At 47.7% G+C, this 21,640-nt stretch overlaps 1 protein-coding gene across 1 annotated transcript; it reads right to left on the bottom strand.

Annotated features, from left to right (window-relative positions):
* Window positions 1-18,526: 18,526 nt before the first annotated feature.
* On the bottom strand, window positions 18,527-20,472 carry LOC124656461 (long-chain-fatty-acid--AMP ligase FadD28-like). Its single transcript, XM_047195199.1, is given in 2 exon segments — window positions 18,527-19,257; window positions 19,260-20,472. Coding segments are annotated over 2 exon segments (1,944 nt in total).
* Window positions 20,473-21,640: the final 1,168 nt, after the last annotated feature.

Below are 21,640 nucleotides of genomic sequence, written 5' to 3'. Positions count from 1 at the left end.
TTGACCAAGTCCTAGAAATGGACAAAGATGCGTTGAGTTTTTTTTTTTTTTTTTTTTTTTTTGTTTCTCCTAACATATCGAAGTGGAATGTCTTGACAAACCACAAGAGTAACATGCACTGGAGACCGCAATGCACATTTACCACTTGGCTGCTAACTAGCAGACAAAGGTCAGAAAGCAACTAAAGAAGAACACGATCAGGATCATAATTCCTGAGAGATAGATGCACAAGTTAACACTTTTGTGAAACTCATGTTGAAAAAGAAGATGTGGCGGAGTCACAAACATAGATATAAGACTCACAAAGAGCACTCTTGTCGTGATCCATTTGGTTCGATGAAAGAACCTCTGTGATAGCTAGTGAAAGGGAAAGATCTTTATTGCCGCAGTTCAACACGACAATAACCACAAGCTTTAAGGCTAGCTTGATTTGGATTTAGCCATCCAGATGTAATGTTTGAACATTAACACCAGTGTTCAATGGAATGGATCTTGGGTTAAAGGCCAGCTTCACGTACTAAGATTCAGTAGAATCCAGCAAGATCGAGGACCTTCGGTTCAAGTGCAAGGGTTAAAACCCGAGAAAGGAGTAACTACTAGATGAGTGACACAGAAGACACTTCGAGGTAGTAGTCACGATGTACCATCTAGAAGCAATGCATAGCTTCTGAAGTACCCAAGAAAATAGAAAGGAGGCATTCAAGGCGAAAGGAAACCTCGGAGCCTAGAACAGAAGGATGTGGAACCCACAAAATAGAGAGATCATGATGGAAAGGAATCTCTCTGTTGAAACAAAACAAGGAGAATGCACATAACACACACGACTCTAGAAAACTCTGCACTAGGTCAACTGGTTAAGAGACGACATGCCCTTGAGGCACCTAAATTTGAAAGACTAGAAGAGATAGAAAAACTTTCAAATCAACACAAGGTAGACACCTTAGAATTAGAGCGATACCAGATAAGGAGTAAAAAGAAGCCTAATCAGATTTTCGCAAATACTTTTAGGTTTCAAATAGTTTTCACAAACACTAGACTCAACATCGACCAGTAGAAAGGCTTTCCTACAGGCAGTCCTGCTCTGATACCAAAACCTGTGGCACCCCCGGGATCAGGGTTAGACAAATACCAGATCTTCGTCTGACATAAGCCTAACCTAGAGCTCGAGAGACTACAGTGAGAGAATCGGTAACATAATAGTGACTCTACGACTCCAAGAAGTAATACAAGCTCATAACTGAGCGAAGAAACAAAGTATTACAAGCAGAGGTCACTGACCTGTCATACATCAATCAACGGAAGCAAAGTTATGCTATTAGACATAGCAAGATAGCAAAAGGCCTAAGAGGCCAGGAGCATAACGGCGACGTCCCAGCCCATAGATTCCGAGGCTGCCACCCGGGAACCCCAAGCTACTCGTCGATGTCGACCTAGAAACCACCATCTCGTTGGAGCGACTTTCTGAAACAAAAGCATGCAAAGCTGAGTACAGGGACTCAGCAAGACTTAGTACAACCTTTTAGCAAAGCTGGTATGCGGGCTTTCTGGTAGATCTTCTTTTGCGTAAAGCCAGTTTTCCTTTGTAAGATAAGAGAGAAGAGAAGCTCGAATACACAGAACCTTTGAAAGGGGATAAGAGAGCGATATCTCTATCTCTATTGATCATCATATTGTATCCACCAATCTTCATCATCTCGAACCACTATCCTCGGATCACCCCCTCAACACCCGAAGAAGGTATCCAGTAAACACACATTGTTTGCCAAGTTTTACGATCGAGGTTAAAGTTATCTATGATCACAGAATCCATTCCCAAGTCGTCCAGTAACCGTGGACACGGCTTTTCGAAAAGATTTAACCCTGCAGGGTGCACAACTTTACCCACACGTGCCAACCGATTCTTAGTGCCGTAACATTAGCTCTCTTCCTTGGAGAGCCGGCGAGAGAGTGGTTGACCACGACCTTTACCTTGCTTGTCGCCGAGACCATGAGTCACGCGCTAAGGATTGTTCCGCCGTAACGGGTCAAGTCCCGAAGTCGGTCCTTAACGATGTGAGGCGAGGTGGGTTTCCCCAGGGACTCTAACCCCGACCACCACGGCCACGCTTACCTACTCGTATGCTATGCACTTTTCACAAACGTTTTCGATGCATATGTCCGGATAACACGCAAACTATGTGACTCATGGAATCTACTAGGCAAGTTAGTGAGTCGAGAGGGTACCATAATAGGGCCTCGTGTGGTTGTACGCTCGGTCTTGGTTCAAGAGGCGAGAACTCGGTTCCTAGGGTCGGCAGAAGCGAAACAACCCACCACATCCCAATGTGGCCTCTCGTCTGAGCCTTTAATCATGTTTAACAACATCTCTATACTTACCACGTCAACCTGTCATGCTAGTTTCATTTCATTGTATGGCTCCAGTCCGAAGACCGGAGTAAAATAGCGTAACAAACTAAGCATGGCTAAGCATAAAGATATAAAGGCTCTAGCGATGCACACATGCCAAACCTAGTTATGCTAGGAGCAGTGGATCAGGGATTTTGAGGCTACAAGGGTGGAACATGCAATAGATAGGATAACTCTACCTATCGATAAAAAGACAGTTGAATCGTGTGCAATATGTAGGAACCAGAAGTAAAAGCATTTCAAAAATATATATGAACCAGGCTAGGGCTTGCCTTTGTCCCTGACAAACCAATATGGATCTTCGAGGATCCCATGCTTGACTTGTTCGTTGATGGACAATTATTGATCTTCGGTGTTGTCGATCTTCATCATCTCGGGCACGTGTTCTATCGATCGCGAAGAAGCAAACACTAGAAATAGAGAAATAACATTCAATACATGGCATAATGCAATGCACATACAATATGAATGATATGTCATATTAAAGGAATTGAGCAACCCTAGGTGCATCGTCAAATTAAAGGGGTGCCGGCATCGGACACCGCCATATGAGAGGGTGTATTAGGGTTTTCTACTAAGCTCCACATTTAATGGGTTCAATCATGTATGAAACATGTATAAACAAATAGGAAATGTTTTTCTGATCAATTTGATATATAAATTTGTATTTTTCTGAATTTCTATGAATTGTTAACCAGTTACTGAAAATAATTACAGAAAAAGGAAAAACAATTATGGCGTCATGCTGACGTCATGCTGACGCCAGCATGGCCATGAGCTCACAGATGAGCTCGGCCGGGTTGCAATCCGGCGATTTAGGCCGCAATCGCGTCGCGCGTGAGGGGGAACGGGGCAGCTCGACGCGGCCGACCTAATGGTGGCGGCGCCGCCATTTATTGTCCGCCGGAGATGGGCCGACGGCGAGCTCGCGCGGTGGCCTGCGCAGAGTAACGGCGCGGGGGCGGTAGGGGAAGAAAGGGAGAGGGCCGAGGGGCGCCGGAGAACGGCCAGCTCACCAGCAACGCAGGGGATGTGACGGCGAGGCGAACGGAGGCCGGGCGGCGGAGGAATCGACGGCGAGGTGGCCGCCGGCTGTGGACGGAAACGGCGATGGCGGCGGCAATTCAAGCACTTCTCGGACGATTCCTTTTGCAGGGTGGTAGAGGAGGACGAGGCGGTCCTGATGGTGTCGGCGGCGTGTCCTGGGGATGGCCGTAGCGGCGGCGCGAGGCGGCGGCCGACGGCGTCTGTGAGGGTAGGGTTTGGGGGCGCGCTCGGAGAGAGGAAGAGAAGCGGCGCGAGAGAGGATAGGGACGAGGGGGGAGAGGGAGAGGGAGCCGCCAGGACGTCTCCTCGTCCAGGAGGGCGTCGAGCAGGAGGTGGCCGCCGTCGGCCTCTGTCGGCAGGGCACGCAGGTGCCTGCCTGGCAGAGGTAGAAGACAAAGGGCGATTTGCAAAATAGCCCCTGGATTTTGAGAGTTTTCCTGGAAAAGCTAAAACAAAGTCAATTCTATTCTATTTTGGCATTTTGCAACTTTGTAGAGATCCAAAATAACCCAAATATTCTAAGGAAAATATTTAGTGGTCTTCCTAATAATAATTGAAAGTCCACATAATTTTTGTTTTGAGGTTTTCAAACATTTGAACTCATTCCAAAAAGAGAAAGACTTGCATAAACCTAGGGTTTCCACTTTAATTTATTTGCAAATTTTTCTTAATGCAAATTACATGATGCTCATGATGCACAAAACAACTACTAATTATGTTTAGCAAAACAGGGATGTTACATCCCCCAACCAAAGCTCTTGATCTTTGGGGATTCGAAGGAGAAGACACCGATCTACATCCTCACCGAAGCGTTCTTCATTTCCCCCTCTCTTGTTTGAGGGATCTCATGCTAGTGTTCCTATTTGGTTCCCTAGTTGATTTGTTGTTGATGTATTGTTGTTGATTGTTGTATTGTTACAGATTTGGGAGCCTCCAATTTGGTTGTGGATGTGTGCCCCAAGAACTTTGTAAAGGCCCGGTTTCCGCCTCGAGGAAATCCCTTAGTGGAAGTGGGCTAGGCCTTCGTGGCGTTGCTCACAGGAGATCCGAGTGAAGCCTTCGTGGCTGTTGGTTTGGCTTGCGTAGCAACCACACTCCTCCAAACGTAGACGTACCTTCTTGCAAAGGAAGGGAACTACGGGAATCATCTCCGTGTCATCGCGTGCTACACTCTCGGTTACCTCTATCCCACTCTATCTCCTATTGCGTAGCTATACCTTGCTTAGTTGATATCCTTGTCATATAGGTAAATTCACATAGTAGCATATCTAGAGAATTTACCTCTCGTGTCAAGCCTAAATTGAAAAAGAACTAAAAATTGGTTAGCACCTATTCACCCCCCCCCCCTCTAGGTGCGGCATACGATCCTTTCAGATCCACGCCAACTGTTGCATTCCATCCACGATGCACCAATGCCTAATACAGTGGGATGGAGATGAAGTAGAAGTCGTCCACGCAGATGATTCAGTCGAGGTCTCAGCAGCTGGCATGGACGTTTGGGAGACATCAGGCCAAGAGCCACTCTCAGGCATCAATTTGGACGACTGCGAGCGCATCGATGTGACAAAAAACGGGGTTAGGCTGGTTTTATCTACCGGCCTGACCGTGTAACAAAGCAAACGTCGATGGACGAACGTGGCGAGGCTGATCCTTATGATCGGCCCCAAAAAATTTATGAAGGGTCATTACAAAACCTTCATCGAGCAAGCAACGTGGAGGCCGATTCCAGCAATCGGCCGAAATTATCCTCACCATCCATTCTGCCTGGGTTCAACATGTAATCCAACAGAGCCGATACCATCAATTCTCTTGACAGAATCGGCTCGGGGGGGCACCCAGGTGGATAAAACACGAGGATATGCAGTGGAAGCGTCTCATCCTTTGGTGATGGGTATTGAAGTATGGGGGCCGATACATAAATCGGCCGACAAAATTTGAAATTTTTTAAGCACAGCCGATGCAGCGGACATCGACTCGCGGATAAACAGCCGATGCATGGTCATCGACTCAAGAGGCTCAGCAGTGCCAGCAGAAGCGTCAGTTTTGGTGACCAGAATTGCCCTTTTCTCATGGAAGACGCTAATATTTGTCCGCAATACCAGCCGGAGCAAGTCTGAGGGATCACAGCCCTGACCAACAACAAGAGCAGCATGGACGTGCAGATCTGGTTAAGGATGAGCCCCACGAAGAGAGTATGTCTCTTCTAGGTCCATGAGAACAGCCGATGACGGAGCAATCGGCTGTGACGTTTTTTTCCTAAGGCTTGGCCAAGGAGGCGGCTTGGTAGCTGTCACTTTCAGAGGTTGTTACGTCCAAAGTTGGAGGGCATCAGAAATTCCAAACATCCTCACCGGAAGTTGCTTCAGCCTGCCGAAGATGATGAATCGATCTGATCAGCCAGGCGCAAGATGTGAGCTGGAGAAGCTCGGGGGGCAGCTTGCCCTGAAATTTCTTCACTCTGAAGAACCGATTTTGTTGGAATCGGCTGATTCTGTATTACGAGTTGGAAACCGAGGATGGCCGACTTGGTCGGCTCACTGCTATTCTCGCCCCGACTGAGGCTCGGGGGGCAGCTTGCCACGAAAGGTCCTTTGCTATAAGGGGCCGATTTTGCTGAAATCGGTTGGCTCTGCATTTCATGAGAGATGGTTGCTGTAAGAAAACAGAGCAGGATTATAAACGTCACTGCAGACTATCACAAGGGAATTTGTGGACAAGTGATGCCTGTTCTGCAGAAGTGGCAGCTTCAACGTTTGAGTTGACCCGGCAACAGTCCTGGGGCTCCCCTGAAAGCAAAGAGGATCTGGAAGAAAGGGATGCGGCAGAAGAATGTCTGAGATTTAAAGTTAATAAGGAGACTGGACATTATTTCAGGAGTTTTGCCGCTAAGTTTAACATTCCATTTCGATTGGATCTGCATTTACAAGATCTAGGGGTTGCACGATTATGGCTTGGCCCTGTTTGACCGAGAGTTTGGGGGGTCCGGATGGATATATCTCGAGATTTATCGTAAGAGACCGATGCGTTGCCATCGGCTCATTAAGCATTGGCTGAGTGACAATCGGCAGAATCAGTACGAAGGACAATCGGCTAGATTATCATAAAGGAAATCGGCAAAATCAAATTGGGGAATTTCTTCATTGATAAACCAGATTTCTTACATAGAAGAGCTGATTGCTCTCAAAAGGGAGTACTAAGGGGATACATTGCCCCGTCTACTACTGCTGATCCTGTGCTAAGGGTCCTATCTACGGGCCGTCGCTGCCCTCGTCATCACCCTCGCCGCCGGCGTCGGCGCTGCTCCCGGCGGGCTCGTCGTCGCTCGCCGTAGCGGCCACCGGTGGGACCTTCGTTGTCCTCATCCTCCTCGTCGTCGTCGTCGCTGTCGTAATCACTGAGATTCCCTGGCCAGGGGCAGTGGCGCTTGGCCGGCGGCTCGTCGGAGGGGCTGTCATCATCGTCCTCCTCCTCCTCTTCCTCCTCCTTCACCTCCTCGGAGGAGGTGAAGTCATCCCAGGAGAAGCGATCGTCATCGCTCTCCTCCTCCGATTCCCCGTCGGCGAGGAAGTGGAGGTCGCTCTCCCCGTCCGTCGAGGACTTGTCGTCCTCGGACCAGATGGAGAAGTCATGGTCTGGCTCCTCCCTGGCCTCTATGGCGCGGCGGGTGTTGGCCGCATGGACCTCTTGTGGGTTCGGTTCTGGCGTCGGCTCGTGGGAGGAAGAGGACTCGAGGGAAAGTCCCGATGAAGCGGAGGAAGAAGAAGACATGGTGCGCAGAAGGGCTTTTGGAGTGCTAATGCGGAAAGGATGAGAAGAAGAACTGTTCGGTACGGCTGGATAAAAGAAGTGGGGATTTAATGTCCAAACGGTTTTCGAGGAAGTGGTGCCAAAAAACTGTCAAATCGTGCAGAGAAGTTGGGAAGGCAAGTTGTCATGATGGAAATACTGCGACGGTTCTGCTCTGCCACGACACGACCCCTCGGAGGAAAAACAGAGTGGTTTTGAAATTATCATTACCAAAATCAGGGGGGCATGTGTTATCACCAGATTTTGGCTGAATCGGGAGATGGGCCGCGATCAAGATGGGCTTGGAAGATTACACGTGGAAGATCTCTGAAGCGGCCTTACACGGAGAATTTGGGCTAGATTGCCCGTGTATCTTTAATTATAGTAGATTGTATCTAGATTAAAAGTTAGAGTTTGTCTCGTACACGGTGGGGATTATTCCCACGTTAGAAAGTCCGCTGGACTATAAATATGTATCTAGGGTTTATGGAATAAACAACAACCAACGTTCAACACAAACAAATCTCGGCGCATCGCCAACTCCTTCGTCTCGAGGGTTTCTCCGGTAAGCACCATGCTGCCTAGATCGCATCTTGCGATCTAGGCAGCACAAGCCTACCCACGTTGTTCATGCGTTGCTCGTACTGAAGCCTTTTTGATGGCGAGCAACGTAGTTATCTTAGATGTGTTAGGGTTAGCATTGTTCTTCGAATCATATGCTTTCGTAGTGCAACCCTCATGCATCTAGCCGCCCTTACACCTATCTTAGGTGTAGGGGCGGCACCCCGCTTGATCATAGTTTAGTAGATCTGATCCGTTACGGTTGCTCCTTGTTCATCAAGGATTAGTTTAACATCCGCAATAGTTAGGCCTTACAAAGGGTTGGTGGATCCAGCAGCGTGTAGGGTGACGTTTGCTAGCCCTAGAAAGGATGTTCCTGGGATCAACCTCGTGTTGGTTTTTAGGCCCTGTCTAGGATCGGCTTACGGTCACCGTGCGCGAGCGCGAGGCCCAATCGTGAGTAGGATGATCCGATTATGCGGTGAAAACCCTAAATCGTCGTAGATCTCATTAGCTTTATCTTGATCAAGCAGGACCACCATATATTCGGACACCTTGTTCGAATCATGGGTGGATCGGCTCTTTGAGCCGATTCACAGGATAACTCGAGAGCCGATCGAGGCTCGTATTTAATGTTTACGTGTATGCCATGCAGGAAACTAAGCGAGGCATCATCCACACCTTCCTGACCAGGTATAGATCAGGTGGCACGCCCTTGCAATAGCATCGGACGTGTGACCAGGAGGCTTTGCGGGCCGTCGCTCTGAGGGACTGGGGCCAGCCGCAGCACTAGTTGTTCCCGGCTCTACTGTGTTGCCCATCTCTGCCCGCCAGGGGGTTTCTGACGTCAACAATGTGGTGTGCACCTTTTAAGCAAAATATTACACTCCACATCTTTATTTTCGTTTCAACTTACGTCATTGGTTAGTTTTGCTAACAACACACTTGAACCAGTTTGCTGCCTACTAAATTAGTCTGTTTAATTTTAAGCTAGACCACTGTAGCCTTTTGTAGCCCCCTCTGACTGATTCCAAATACTTTTTTTTTTTGCTTTCCATGCAACTTGCTACTTTGTTTTATAACAACAACAATTTGTTTTATGGACTTATGTAGGTCACCTATGCATGTTCTTTTTGTTGGATTATCACTTCTCTTTCACAAAACATCACTTACGTGATATGCAAATTGGTAAATATGAGCGCTTTATCTCGCCTATCATGAGGAGCTCAAACTAAAGTTACTCGATACATTTTGGCAGTTAAATGTTTTGTGCCTAATTACCAAAAGTTGTTTCATACCTGCATTTTCTTTACCAGGCAATACATATGTTGGACAAGTTTTGGATGCAAATCCAATTCTTTTTGGGTTAAATGGTATTCATATACTATGATGAGTTGATTGAAGAGCATTCCAAAGCGATTTGTTAGATTTTAGTGCACTGACAATGTATTTTAATACTTAAAAAGGATTAAAGCTGCTTCTCCAAGTCAATGGGACCACACGCAAAGTGTGTATCTATTGCAGAAGAACCCGCTATGTAATCACTTCTGTATATACTCTGTGATTACCTCCGTAAACGAAGGAAATCCTTAAGCATTATGTTATCACAATTTCAAAAAAGCGCAACTTAATTCTTGGATGGGCCAAACTCAACACCCGCATCCAGAAAGTAACTAAAACACAAAAACCAAAGATACGGGCACCCACCAGCAAGAGCTACATGTACCAAACACATCATAAACACATTACAAACAGCTGTGCACCCCCTTCTCCCAAAAACGCACTCTTGACACGCTCACTCCTCACCACTGAAGATATCTTGCCCAGAGTTGTACTCCCTCAAGCAGATACCATTTAACCTAAAAAGAATTTTGAGGTTGCGGAAGGAACACCCTTGACACGCTCACTCCTCACCACTGAAGATATCTTGCCCAGAGTTGTACTCCCTCAAGCAGATACCGTTTAACCTAAAAAGAATTTTGAGGTTGCGGAAGGAACGCCAGCCAACGTAGACGGTCTATCTGTAATGTGTCTGCTTATAAGGTACGGTGAAGTCAAAGATAGTCTCCTGCATTCAAATGATACAACATGCTAATGCATACTATGTTATCGGCTCAATACTTTTGCAATAAATCAATAAATGTGCAATATGCTTAAACTTCTTGCCAATGGTGGACCAAATGGCTGAATCAGATCTAAAACCACGCCAAATAATCTAATCGCAGGATCAGAAATCGGCGCGGCAAGACGCGCATGATCCATCTAGTAGCACCTAATCTGCCTTACATGTGCGTCCCATTTGTCAATGGTGGAAGAAACGAGTAAGACTACAGCCGCTAGGAGATGAATCGGAGTTTCAAACTCACGACCCTATTCTCTGGTCCACGTTCCCAAACACGATTGCCACAAAGCAGCTATTCGCTTGATGTTACAAACAAGAACTCTTTTTTATTAAAAGGTAGTAAAAGTCAAAAAAACTTCAATGCATTTGCTTATCGACAACAAGTTCAAAAAATAATGACAACGATATTAACTACTGTGCATGAATAATAGATGACTTGTTCAATAACATTTGAAATCGACATACTTAGAGCTATTTTTAAAAATAATACATTTTTAATTAAATTTCAGTGATAATACATAATTAAATAAAATATCAAAAATAATATGGCCTTGGCGTGGCCCACGCCAGCCTAGCAGACGCCGAAAGGCTAAGAAGATGATGTATTATTTTTGTAGTTTTCCAAAAAAAGTGTATTATTTCTAAAATCTAATAAAAATGTATTATTTAAAAAATTGTCCAACGTAGATGTTAAAGCTAGTATCCCTTTAGTACAGAATCTCCACATATACTCAACTATTCAAGAAAATTTTATATCCGATAACCATTTCCTTGGTTCTCAAACAAATGTACTTGTCTGTAACGTAATTGCAAAATCTTAGTTTTAATACTACTGATATCAAGTAGACGTATGTTTTTGAGGGGATTCATTTATTCTAGTTCATAGACGTGCATACATTTTTCAAAAAAACGAACGGCTGGCAGTTGGTCAATAACTTGAGAACGTTAAAACTTAAAAGTATCACACAAACTAAATAAGAAATAATAAAGACCTGACGTCCTAGTCTGTAAGGCAAAGCATGTTGGGCTGTACTGGTTCGCTGGCGAGGGCTCCAAGGGTATCTCAAGCGACGCGACGCAAAGTGGCGCGACGCAAACTGACGCTGAGCGACTGTTTGTGTCCGCCATGACCGAAAATGCGTCGTGCACCCTCTCCAGCGGCGCGACGCAAAGTGACCGGGCCGTCCGCAGAGACGTAAACCTGACCCAAATATGCGCCAGGTTTGCGTCTCGGCAGACGCTGCGCGGACGCGCAAAGTGACCGCTTGGTCCTGGCACGGGCCCGCCTGGCAGCGTCACAACTGCTTCGTCTTCGGCGGCATTACTTGCGGGCGGCGCGCCGCAGCCTTTGCAGAGCTGCGTTAATGGCGTGCCTCGGCTTCCGCGAGCGTGCGCAGCTAGTAGACGTGCGCAGCTAGCAGACGCAGCGTCGATGCGTCTTCTCCGCCAGTACTGGCAGCGAGGCGTCGCTTCGGCAGTCTGCGGCTGCCTCGCGTGCCGCGCGTAGTAATGGCGATGCCCCGCGTGGCGCGGCCGTCGCCCTGCCTCCGACCTATATAAACAGGGGCGCCATCATCTCATCTCCTCCGCACTAAACCCTAGCCGCCGCTGCAGTAGCGCCACTCAGTAGATCCACCATGAGCAGCGCCGGGCGCGGCCAGGCTGCCGCGCCTCCACCTCCACCTTCACCTCCCACTCCACCTCCCCCGTCCTCGAGCTCCGACGACGGGTTCGACTCCGACGACGACGACCGACCTCCTCCACCCGGTCAGGGACGCCGCGGACCTGGCTGAAGCGGAGAAGGAAGCAGAGGAGGAGCGGGCGGCCCATGCGGCTGTCGACGCCGAGCTGGAACAGCGCAGGCTGGCGGCCGCCGCTGCAGCCGAGGACTCTGACTCGGAGATTTCATGGTCATCCGATGACCCTGATGCGCCGACGCCGGAGGAGAAGGCGGCGGAGCAGCGGGCCCTCGTCGAGTCTTTCGAGGCGCTCAAGGACGAGGCCGCCAACGCGAGGCTGGAGCAGGCACTGCAAGAGGACGCGGCGGCGCACTGAGCCATAGCGGCCGCGCGGGAGGCAGCGGAGAAGCAGGCCACGGAGCGACGCAACGACGGTGCCGGCCCGTCAGGAACCAAGTAGTCTAGGTCTTGTATAGTTTTTATGTACTTTCTATGTTTGGTTTTCATATGAATCAATCGCTCGTGGTAGAAAACCAAAGGAATTGTATGAAGATCAAACTATGTTGCAATTCAAAAATGGGTCGCCCCGGTGGGAGCACACCCAGACGCAAACGGACGCGCGATCAAAATATGTCCGCTGGGCGACGCAAACGGACGCTGCCGACCACTTTTGGGCGTCCAAAATGCGTCGCGCCGCTGGAGATGGCCCAATAATAGGGACGTGCTTTCGAATCCTCTGCCTGTTTGTTGTGTGATGTAGGTCAGCGTGGAACGTCACCGTGGGCCGATTCAATGCCACGTCAGCAGCGTACGGTGGACCTCCGTATTTTGGACCATATATGTACATTCATAGCAAGTTGGGGGACTAAAGTAAGGCAAATTCTAAGTTTAAGGACTAGTTTAGACATAGCCGGTAACTTTCAGGACTGCTGGTGCATTTCACTCAAGGTTAGCCCCCTACTCTTTGACCCCTCCTCGTTTGCTTCTCTAGCTCATGATTTATTAGTCCCCGTGGTGATTGTTGCTCCAGATCTTGATCTGTTGAATGTTCTTTTGGAATAAGCCTTATGAAGTGTTCCTAGTGTCTGGTGGATATTGGCTGGATGATATTGTAAGGAAGCCCATGGCAACGGTATGTATCGCCCTGAACCGATTGATATTGACGGGATGATATTCTTGTAAGCAAAGCTATTCTGTTAGCAGATTTCTTAGAAGATGCATACGTTCTGGCATGGATGTTAATTTTGCTAGCCTACATTGGACGGCAATAATTTTCTTGCTGTAATTTCGAAAACCAATTGTTTCTGTAGAACACACCTCCCTCCTGTTTAAGTCAACCTTTAGCCTATGGATAAAACATTAGAGCTTGATTATGTACAAACGTGTATGTGTACAATTTTAGCAAATGAGTGAAAGTTGTTAGTTTTGTTACTAGGCGCCAATTAAAATTTCACAATCTATTTGTTTGTTATGCTCTACAACTGATCTGCACACTGAAACTGATATTTTAGTAGTCAATTACAAGAATGGCGCTTCTGTTTGAGAATATATCATGTTAGTTAGCTGTAATTTTGTTTCTTATTCTACAAAACTGCAAAGTGTGTTAGCTCTGGTCTGTACAGTTTTATTTTCCTTTCTCCTGCTATGTCCCTGTAATTTCAGCAGTAGTAGCTGTCTAAGGATTTTTAATTCATCATGCTTGGAGCAGTAGTAGTAGTAGCTGGTAGTGATGACACAATATTTTGGGGAGTAGGTGATTAACTCTGTTCCGGTTCTTTGAAAGAAAATTTCTATTTTACTTTGTTCTTGATTAGAGTTCCTGCCCCTATTGAGCAGAGAATTGTCTGATGGATGGAAGTTTGTCTACATAAATTAGATTATTCGGTGCATACGTAAGGTTTTTGCTGCATATTAATGATTAGTGAGTTCACTTGCAGACTTATAGCAACAACACACCAATGAAGTACTCAGCTTTCGGCAACAACACATGTCAGCTTTTTAATAGTAAAGATTTCTCACAGGCATTAGTTCATCACTATTTAGTAAAGATATATCACTGTACCCTCACCCAGATCTACTAGGTATACACTAGGCAAGTGATTATTTTGTAAGACTTTTGACTTTTGTCCTATCAATTACATATAGTTTTCAATCATGTACACTGTTTCCTTCAGTGACTAGAGTTGTTCTTGGGTGTGTTCAAAGTTGCTGCCTGTGTGACTATGGTAGTAGCTTTGACTTGCAGGTTGTGAAAATGCAACTGCATTCACTATCGCTGTGCTTATTCTAGTTCAGTTCCAATTCTTGGAAATTGATCATGTGCCTAATTATTTGCTGGTTGTGTGTTGTGGAGCTTGTTTTCAGTAAGATGGTTTACTTTACTGCATTGACAACAATAATTAGTGCTCTGACTGGAGAGGGAGGAAATCGATCCTACTCCACACAGTACTTAACACAATGATGCAATAGTTCAATTGTCACTTCAAATTCAGTGGCTGTTAATTTCAAGATACTTCACACAATGATACATATGCATTGAGCTAGTTAAGTGTCTGGTAATTTCATTCTTGTAGTGGATTATTAATTTGCTACATGTACCTCCTTATTTTTCAGATAGGAGAATCAGCACCCACGAGTTTGGGGGACACTGGGGGTACCGTGGCCGCTGGTTTTTGGTCACCGAAGGAGCTACGGTGACAAGCTGGAGGTGCTTGTGTGACGGTGAGACCGCGAGATTCAAGACAGCGAGCCGGGGAGCAGGTCTTCCCCTCCCTACTACCTCTGTCCGTGGCGGCGAGGCAGGGATTAGTAATGATAAAAATGAAGTGCTTAATACCTTCAGTTCTGCTGTTTTATGGTCTCTGTAGACTTTACGGAATGAATTTTGTTTCCAGAGGAGAACATGGTCTGGGCTGGGAGATGTTTGGTCAAGGGTAATCACAAACGTCAGAAGGTGGCGGCTTCTTTGCAGGATGCTCATACATCTCTTCTGGACCGAAATCTGCTGCTACTGAAAAGAACAAGAGGCGAGCTTCTACGGATCGCCTGGTGATGTCAAGCTGGACCTGAAATCATGAAGTCCTGGAAAAATGCTTAGCCTGCTTGCTTAGTTTAGGTCCTTTCTGTTTTCATGTCGACTGTGTGGTGGCCTTTGTCCCGTGATGTATTCCTCGTACTGACTTGACACACTCTTGGTTGCTTTAATGGAACCAGGGGGGTTAAACCCCTTTTATCTAAAAAAAAAAGAACGAGGAACTAGCTAAAAAGACATCTCTATGTGCTATTTTTTATCTCTACTACTTATAAAGGCACGAAGTTGTGTTGGAAAATTAGATCTCAACCGTTCGCACTCAGCCAATGAACGACCCAGATTCGTGTGTTCTCCCTCCGCCTCTTGCCACGCCCAGGACAGGCTAATTAAACGCCCTCTCCGCTAATTACTCTTCTCCTTCCTCGTCTGACAGCGCAGTTCACAGAAATCAGCACACGATATATTGGCATGTCTCGCCTCTCTCACCACGACCTCCTCTCAAGGCCGTCGCCGCCCTTCGATTACCTCCTCGAAGTTCGACTCCCTACATCCTGAGTTCCTGATGCCGCATACCTTCGCCCGGACAGATCACTCCCCTCAATTGCAGCCTACTTTAATCGCGTGGAGGCGTCGACCTGGACGACGCAGACGGGAGTACGGGACATCCTGGACATGGTCGCGGTCATCGTGGCTGCCGTGCCTCCACTCCTCACGCCCGCCTTCAGCCCATACTCACAACCTGCATCTCTCCTCTCAATCAGACCAGGAGGTCACACATGGCACCAGCACCAGGTACATCTTACCAGCGATCTATTACCCTCATCCGATCATGGTTGTTTTTAACTGAATTGGGGATTAGTGATACTTTGCATAATCATTGCAAGTAGCTATCCCAATGTAAAGAGCACTGATCTCATACTATCCATCTGAACAACATCCTGCTTCTTTATTATCTTCTATGAACGGCTTCAAATGTGATCTTTAATACTCCCTCCGTACATAAAAAGATGCCAACGATTTCTTTAAATTCGGATGTATCTATACACTAAAGTATCTAGATACGTCCAAATTTAATCAAACTTCGGACATCTATTTATCAATGTTTAAAATAGCCGGCTACAAGATATAGCCGTGGCCTCCCAAAACAGCTATAACCCGGCTATAGCCTGGCTATAGCCGGCTATTTACGGACTTTGACACCTTTTAGCGGGCTAATGCAGTTAGCCGCATCATGCGGGAAAGGCTATAGCGGGCTATAGCCCGGCTATAGCCGGCTATTTTAAACTATGCTATTTATGGTCAGAGGTAGTAGTAGTTCCGATGGATCCGAATTTTCTCAATTCTAAGCTCGATATTTGCTGCAGGAACCTACATAAGTATTTTTCTCAAGGCACGTGCATTAGTTTTTCGTAGAAGGCTGGATTACTGTAAGCAATTAAATGAGTGCTGGATAAACAAAAGTGAGATTTTGCTACCCCTTGTACATTGCAGGCCATGGATGCATTTATTCATTCACTGAGCCTATAGGTATATTTCCCGGCTCAAATAAAGCCCTTTTGAGAGAATGTATGTGCGGACATGGCAGTCAGGCATACCTGATTTACGGTCTATCAACTCATTGCTATGTGTTCTTCCATTTCGTATTCCAACATCAAGTAAGGTAGCTGGTGCAATCCTAGAATTGAAAATACTAATGCAATTCTGATGTATGTGGAGTATTACTTAAACAACGACAAATGCCATCTTTTAGTGGTGGTCTGGCGGATAATTTTTGTTTTATTTACTTGTGAGTATGAGTATCCTTATGAGCTTCATACTTTCTAAGAGATTAATAGCTTAGGTGAAGTTTATGAACCTTCTTTTGAAATTGGGCTGGTGATATATTTTTCCCATGCATTTGAGTTCAAGATGTTGTTGTGATGTGATTCAGAGAGATATCGTTGTATATTACTATATCTATCATACTCAATATACTCCTTTGTCTCAAAGTGAATGGCATTATGTTGCTATATCTCTGTCTTGCACCTTAATTCTTGCAGACTGAATAGAAGGTCAAATGCAAGAATTGCGCAACCGACTCTTATGCATAAGAACATCAGAAATGTAACTAGCCTCCATTGCAGTCGTGCTCAACCTGAAATTCTTCGAAGTAGTAGCAATGTAACTGAGATTTTATTGACGTTTTTTTGTTTGGTGATTCAATGGATCTTATCTCTCTGATTGATCTGCTGTAAAGAAGCTTGCGGACACCTTCCAGTTTAATGTTGATCTGGATATGCCATTCCACTCATGGAACAAGGTTTGAATTCACTATTATCAACATGATTTTGTCAATTTGCGGAGATGTATTTCACTGTTGCGAATGCAATTGAAATGGGGGATACTGGAGTTGGAATAACCTCAATACTCTTTGTTGTTATTATGTTGTCTTGTTTCGATAAATTTGTTTGAGGATCCTATGTTTTACTACCTTTGTTTTGATTGTCATCTCTGCATCCAGTGTATAGAAAATCCTACACGTGTCCCCTTTATCTATTTGTGGAGAAGAATAGACTTTTTGTATTGTTTATTTCTGATTTGCTGAATATTTGAAAAGAAATGGTTTTTATTGCGAGTAACATCATGTACACATTTCTTTCAAATCTCACATGTTTGAAAAAAAATGCGCGTGTCTTGTCAAGATGACTTTATCTAGACAGAGGAATGTTTTGTTCTGAAATTGCATTTTATATTCATATTTAGTATTTTATTAATATTTTACCTCTACTTATGTGGATATAATAATCAAATTGATTATATTATCAAAATTTAATACTTTCTTTTTAGTAGCACATTATATTTATTTAGTTTGTCACGTGTCAGTAGTGCTACGAACAAAATACAATGGGTGTTTTATGCAGGTGGATGTTGCACAAAATCTGTTGCTGATCTTGTGATGTTAAGCTAGACGTTTGTTTGGTTGATTTGCGTTTGTTTTTGGATATGTCACCAAAGATGACAGAAGAAACCGAGAGATGCTTCTTCCTTGTTAATAAAATTTTTCCTAGACAAAGTAATTATTTGTAGAGAGAATAGTAGTGATTCCTATATTTAAATTGCACTAATATGGTGTATTTAGATTGCATCACTGAGCAAAATGCTCGCAGTATCTTAGGAGTGGAATTGATTGGGATGTTGTGTTATTAAAAAAAGTAAAACGAAGTGTCATTAAGCAAAGACGTGCGTTGCACGTGCACGTTTACTAGTTTGTCCAAACATCTATGGACGAGGAACCGAGGAAGGGAACGGCAAGAAGCACCGTTATCCCCGACAGGTACGTTCGGCTCATCCTGGCCCTGCCGGCTGATGAGCCCGTCGGCCCTTGCCAAGAGGACCATGACTAGGCCGCGTGCACGAACATGACATGGTGCGCTGGGAGGAAATCAAGAAGAAGCGAAACCTGAGCGTCATCTCCTTCGCCGACCTGACGACCCCGTCTATGCTTACTTCTACTGTATTCCATAGGATCCAGAGGAGGAGGCTGTCGAGCAAGCAGCAGTCCGAGAATAGACCAAGCATACAAGGAGATGCATGATGGCACTTGGCAATGAATTCTCTGTTTGCAATTTGCTCTGTGATTTTTCGCATCAGGTTTCTGAAGAACTCAACTGGGGATGATTGTTGTGCATGTAAACTTGTAAAGTCCGAACGTCTATTTACTCCTTGTGTCAAAACAAATCTCTATAGGATGCATGGTTTTTTCCATGGAAACAATCATGAATCGATGTATCTGTTAGAGATCTTTTGGCTGGGTATATTTTCAAATCTCTCTAATTTGAGATTTCAGAAGTAGCTAAACACACATGACAGCCTCTACATCGATGGTTGAACACGGCCGTTCAACCAAATGATCCATCAAAGAAACGATCGCGTGCGAAGACGGCCACTTGCACTCCCAAAGGCTGTGGCTATGGCTGGATCCCCACTCTCCCCTGCCACCCAGCTCGCCGCACACCTCTCCTCCATTTGGCTCTCCTCCTCGCCTACCCCACGCACTGACCCCTCGCCATTACCGTCGTCATACACTGCCTCGAAAACCACCGGAAACTTACCGGCGATCAGCTTCTGTCTTGCTGCCCCACGACGCACCTTCCCCGATGTGGTCTTGGGCACCGCGCCGGTCTCGACCAACATCAGCCGCCCAACCCTCACACCTTCGGCCTCCCACAATGCTCGCCTCATGCGATCGCAGAGACCTCTGTTATCACCCCGGCCGCCGCCCTTCTGCAGCTCCGCGACGACGCACGTTGTTTGCTCGGGTGACGCTATCGCTGGCGCTGTGAAAGCGGCGATGCATCCGCCTCTCAGGCGGTCCGGCGCGCTTCCGAATGCCACCGTCTCGATGTAGTGCGCGTGCACTCGGCGCGCCCCGCCGTCTTTCATTGCTACGTTCACAACGTCGACGCTCCGGCCGACAATGTACAGGTACCGCTCCGCCCCCGTGATCACGCCGCGGTCGCCCGTGCGCACGAAGCATGATGACCCGGACCTCCCCGGCATCCTCGCGCAGAACGCCTTGAGGCTCGCCGACGGGTGCCCGAGGTATCCCGACGCATTGCTCGGTGATGAAACCCACACCTCCCCTCGACGCCGTCCGCCACCGGCTCGCCGCTCTCCTCGTTCACCACGGCGATCTCGATCTCCGGCGCTTCGTGCGCCATGGAAGACGAAAGCCTCGCGGACGGCAGGAGCTTCTTGTACGATGGGAGCTCTTCCGCGCGCTTGCTGGTGCTCCGCCACGCCGTGGACACGAACGTGCAGTTCTCGGCGAGGCCGTACGACGGCGAGATGGACCCGGCGTGCAGCCCGTCGCGGCTGAACTCGTGCACGAACTCGTCCACGCACGCCTTGTAGATCGGCTCGTTTATCAGGATCAGGTTCCGTAGGCTTCCGAGCTGCACCGGTCGCCGCGATAACGCTGTGCGCTCGCCGCCGCGCCTGAGCACTAGCGGCAGCGTGAACGACGGAACGGGCGTGCACGTCGCCCTGAACTCGGAGATGAGCTCGATCCAGAGTCGCGGGCGGCGGAGGAAGGCGTCCGGGGAGGCTAGCACGCAGGTGGCGCCGGAGACGACGGTGAGGAGGAGGAACATGAGGCCGCAGTCGTGGTACTGTGGCAGCCACGACACGATCACGCTGGCCGGGCCCAGGTCGTAAGCCATTCTCGCAGCCCGCACGTTATGGGCTGCCGATCCGGCCGTGACAACCACTGGCTTCGGGATGCCCGTCGCGCCGGACGTGTACTGGATCAGGTACGTGTCGTCCGGCCCGCACCCCGCCATGGTGGCTCCAGCTCCTCCCTCCAGCTCCAGCTCCTCGACGGACAGCCACCGCAGTCCGCTCAGCGCGGCGGCGATCCTGCCCGACGCGCCAGCAACGGCGTCGACGTAGCGAGCGTCGGCAACAGCGGCGCAGGGCCTCGTCTGCGACACGGCGCGCAGGAGGTGCGCGTGCGCCGGGCCGGGCCTGGACGGGTTGGGCGGTATGACGGGCACCGCCGTGAGCCCCGCGCGCTGGCACGCAAAGAGGAGCTTGACGAGGCGGAGCCCCGGCGAGGCGAGCACGAGCAAGGTGTCACCTCGCCGGAGCGGGCCGAGGAGCCCGGACGCCATGCGCTCCACGGCGGTGTCGAGCTGGGAGTACGTGAGTGCCGTGTACGACATGTCGCCGGTGGCCGCGTCGTCGTCGGCCCAGACGAATGCCGGCTTGGCGCCGAACGCCGGCAGCTTGGCCCACACGGGCAGGTACCGGTGCACCACCGGTTGGTCCGGGTAGCACGGGTCGTAGTTCTCGGTGGCCATGGCCGCACCTACTACAGCTAGCCAAACCTGAACCTTTCTGCACTCTGCAGCGCCTCCTACTCACTCAGCTGTCAGCTGTGTATAAAACTCATGCAGCGATGTGCTGCTATTTATAGTACCATTGCAGCACGGTCATCTGCACTGCACGCCGATGATCAGACGGTGACGACGACGCGGATCAAGGCAAGGAGGCGAGACCAAGGTGCTTGTTATCACTCCCTTGGGTGCATCCCGGGAATGGTGGATATCTGAGAGCATATACCGTGCTAGCTGCTTATTTTTGCCGCGCTTAACAGTCTCATGATCGAGACCTGCACTAATCCTACTCATCAGTGATGATAGCAATCTCTGCTTCATGTAAAAATTATGTATCAGTTCGTTAATGCCGAGGAAACTGGAGAATGGACCCATGGAATTTGGTATATGTTCGGGTATATTCACGCAATCACAGTCACAGAAATATATTCTTTTTTCAGACAACTATATTTTTTGGGAGATCGATGATGATGTGTCGGTGAACTCACCTGAGAGGGGCCGAGAAAGCTACCAAGAGCAAGGTGGTGGATCAAGCAAGCATTTCTGCAGCTGCAACCTGCAAGTACAGGATGCTGTCCTGCCGCCCAGCTATTTGTGCCGGCACCTGTTCATCTGTTATGTGACAAGAGAGAACATCAAAGACGAGCGATTTTTCAAATCTTAAGCAGCAGATGCGAGCCATTTATGTGCACTCTCGGAATAAATCAACAAGAGGTTTATCGAGTTTAAATTTGCCTAGCGGTACTTCTCTTTGCGTCATATGTTAAGAGGGACAAATGACAGACAGTGTATGTTCTGTGATCTTCCTTCGTCGTACTTTCAGGACTTCCTCCCTGTTAACTGTCAAGGGTGCATCACAATTCACAAAGTACACTGAAATGACCATGATCGTTGCAAGTCCTACTCAGAGCATCTCTAACAGAGCCCGTAAATCCCGCCGAAACCGAACTTTTCCGGCGGATTTACGGGTTCGGACTGAAACGCGCGCAGATCAGAGCCCGTAAACATGGGCCGGCCCGAATCGAAAGTTCGGGGGGACCCGAGAAACTCCCCGCACGACCCCTATTAAAAGGGATCGCGGAGGGGAGTTCGGTTCGCAAACCCTACTCCCCTCCGCTGTCTCCTCTCCCTC

Source organism: Lolium rigidum, chromosome 5, assembly GCF_022539505.1.
Source record: "Lolium rigidum isolate FL_2022 chromosome 5, APGP_CSIRO_Lrig_0.1, whole genome shotgun sequence".
Lineage (NCBI taxonomy): Eukaryota > Viridiplantae > Streptophyta > Magnoliopsida > Poales > Poaceae > Lolium > Lolium rigidum.
This window is presented reverse-complemented; position numbering and strand designations above follow the sequence as displayed.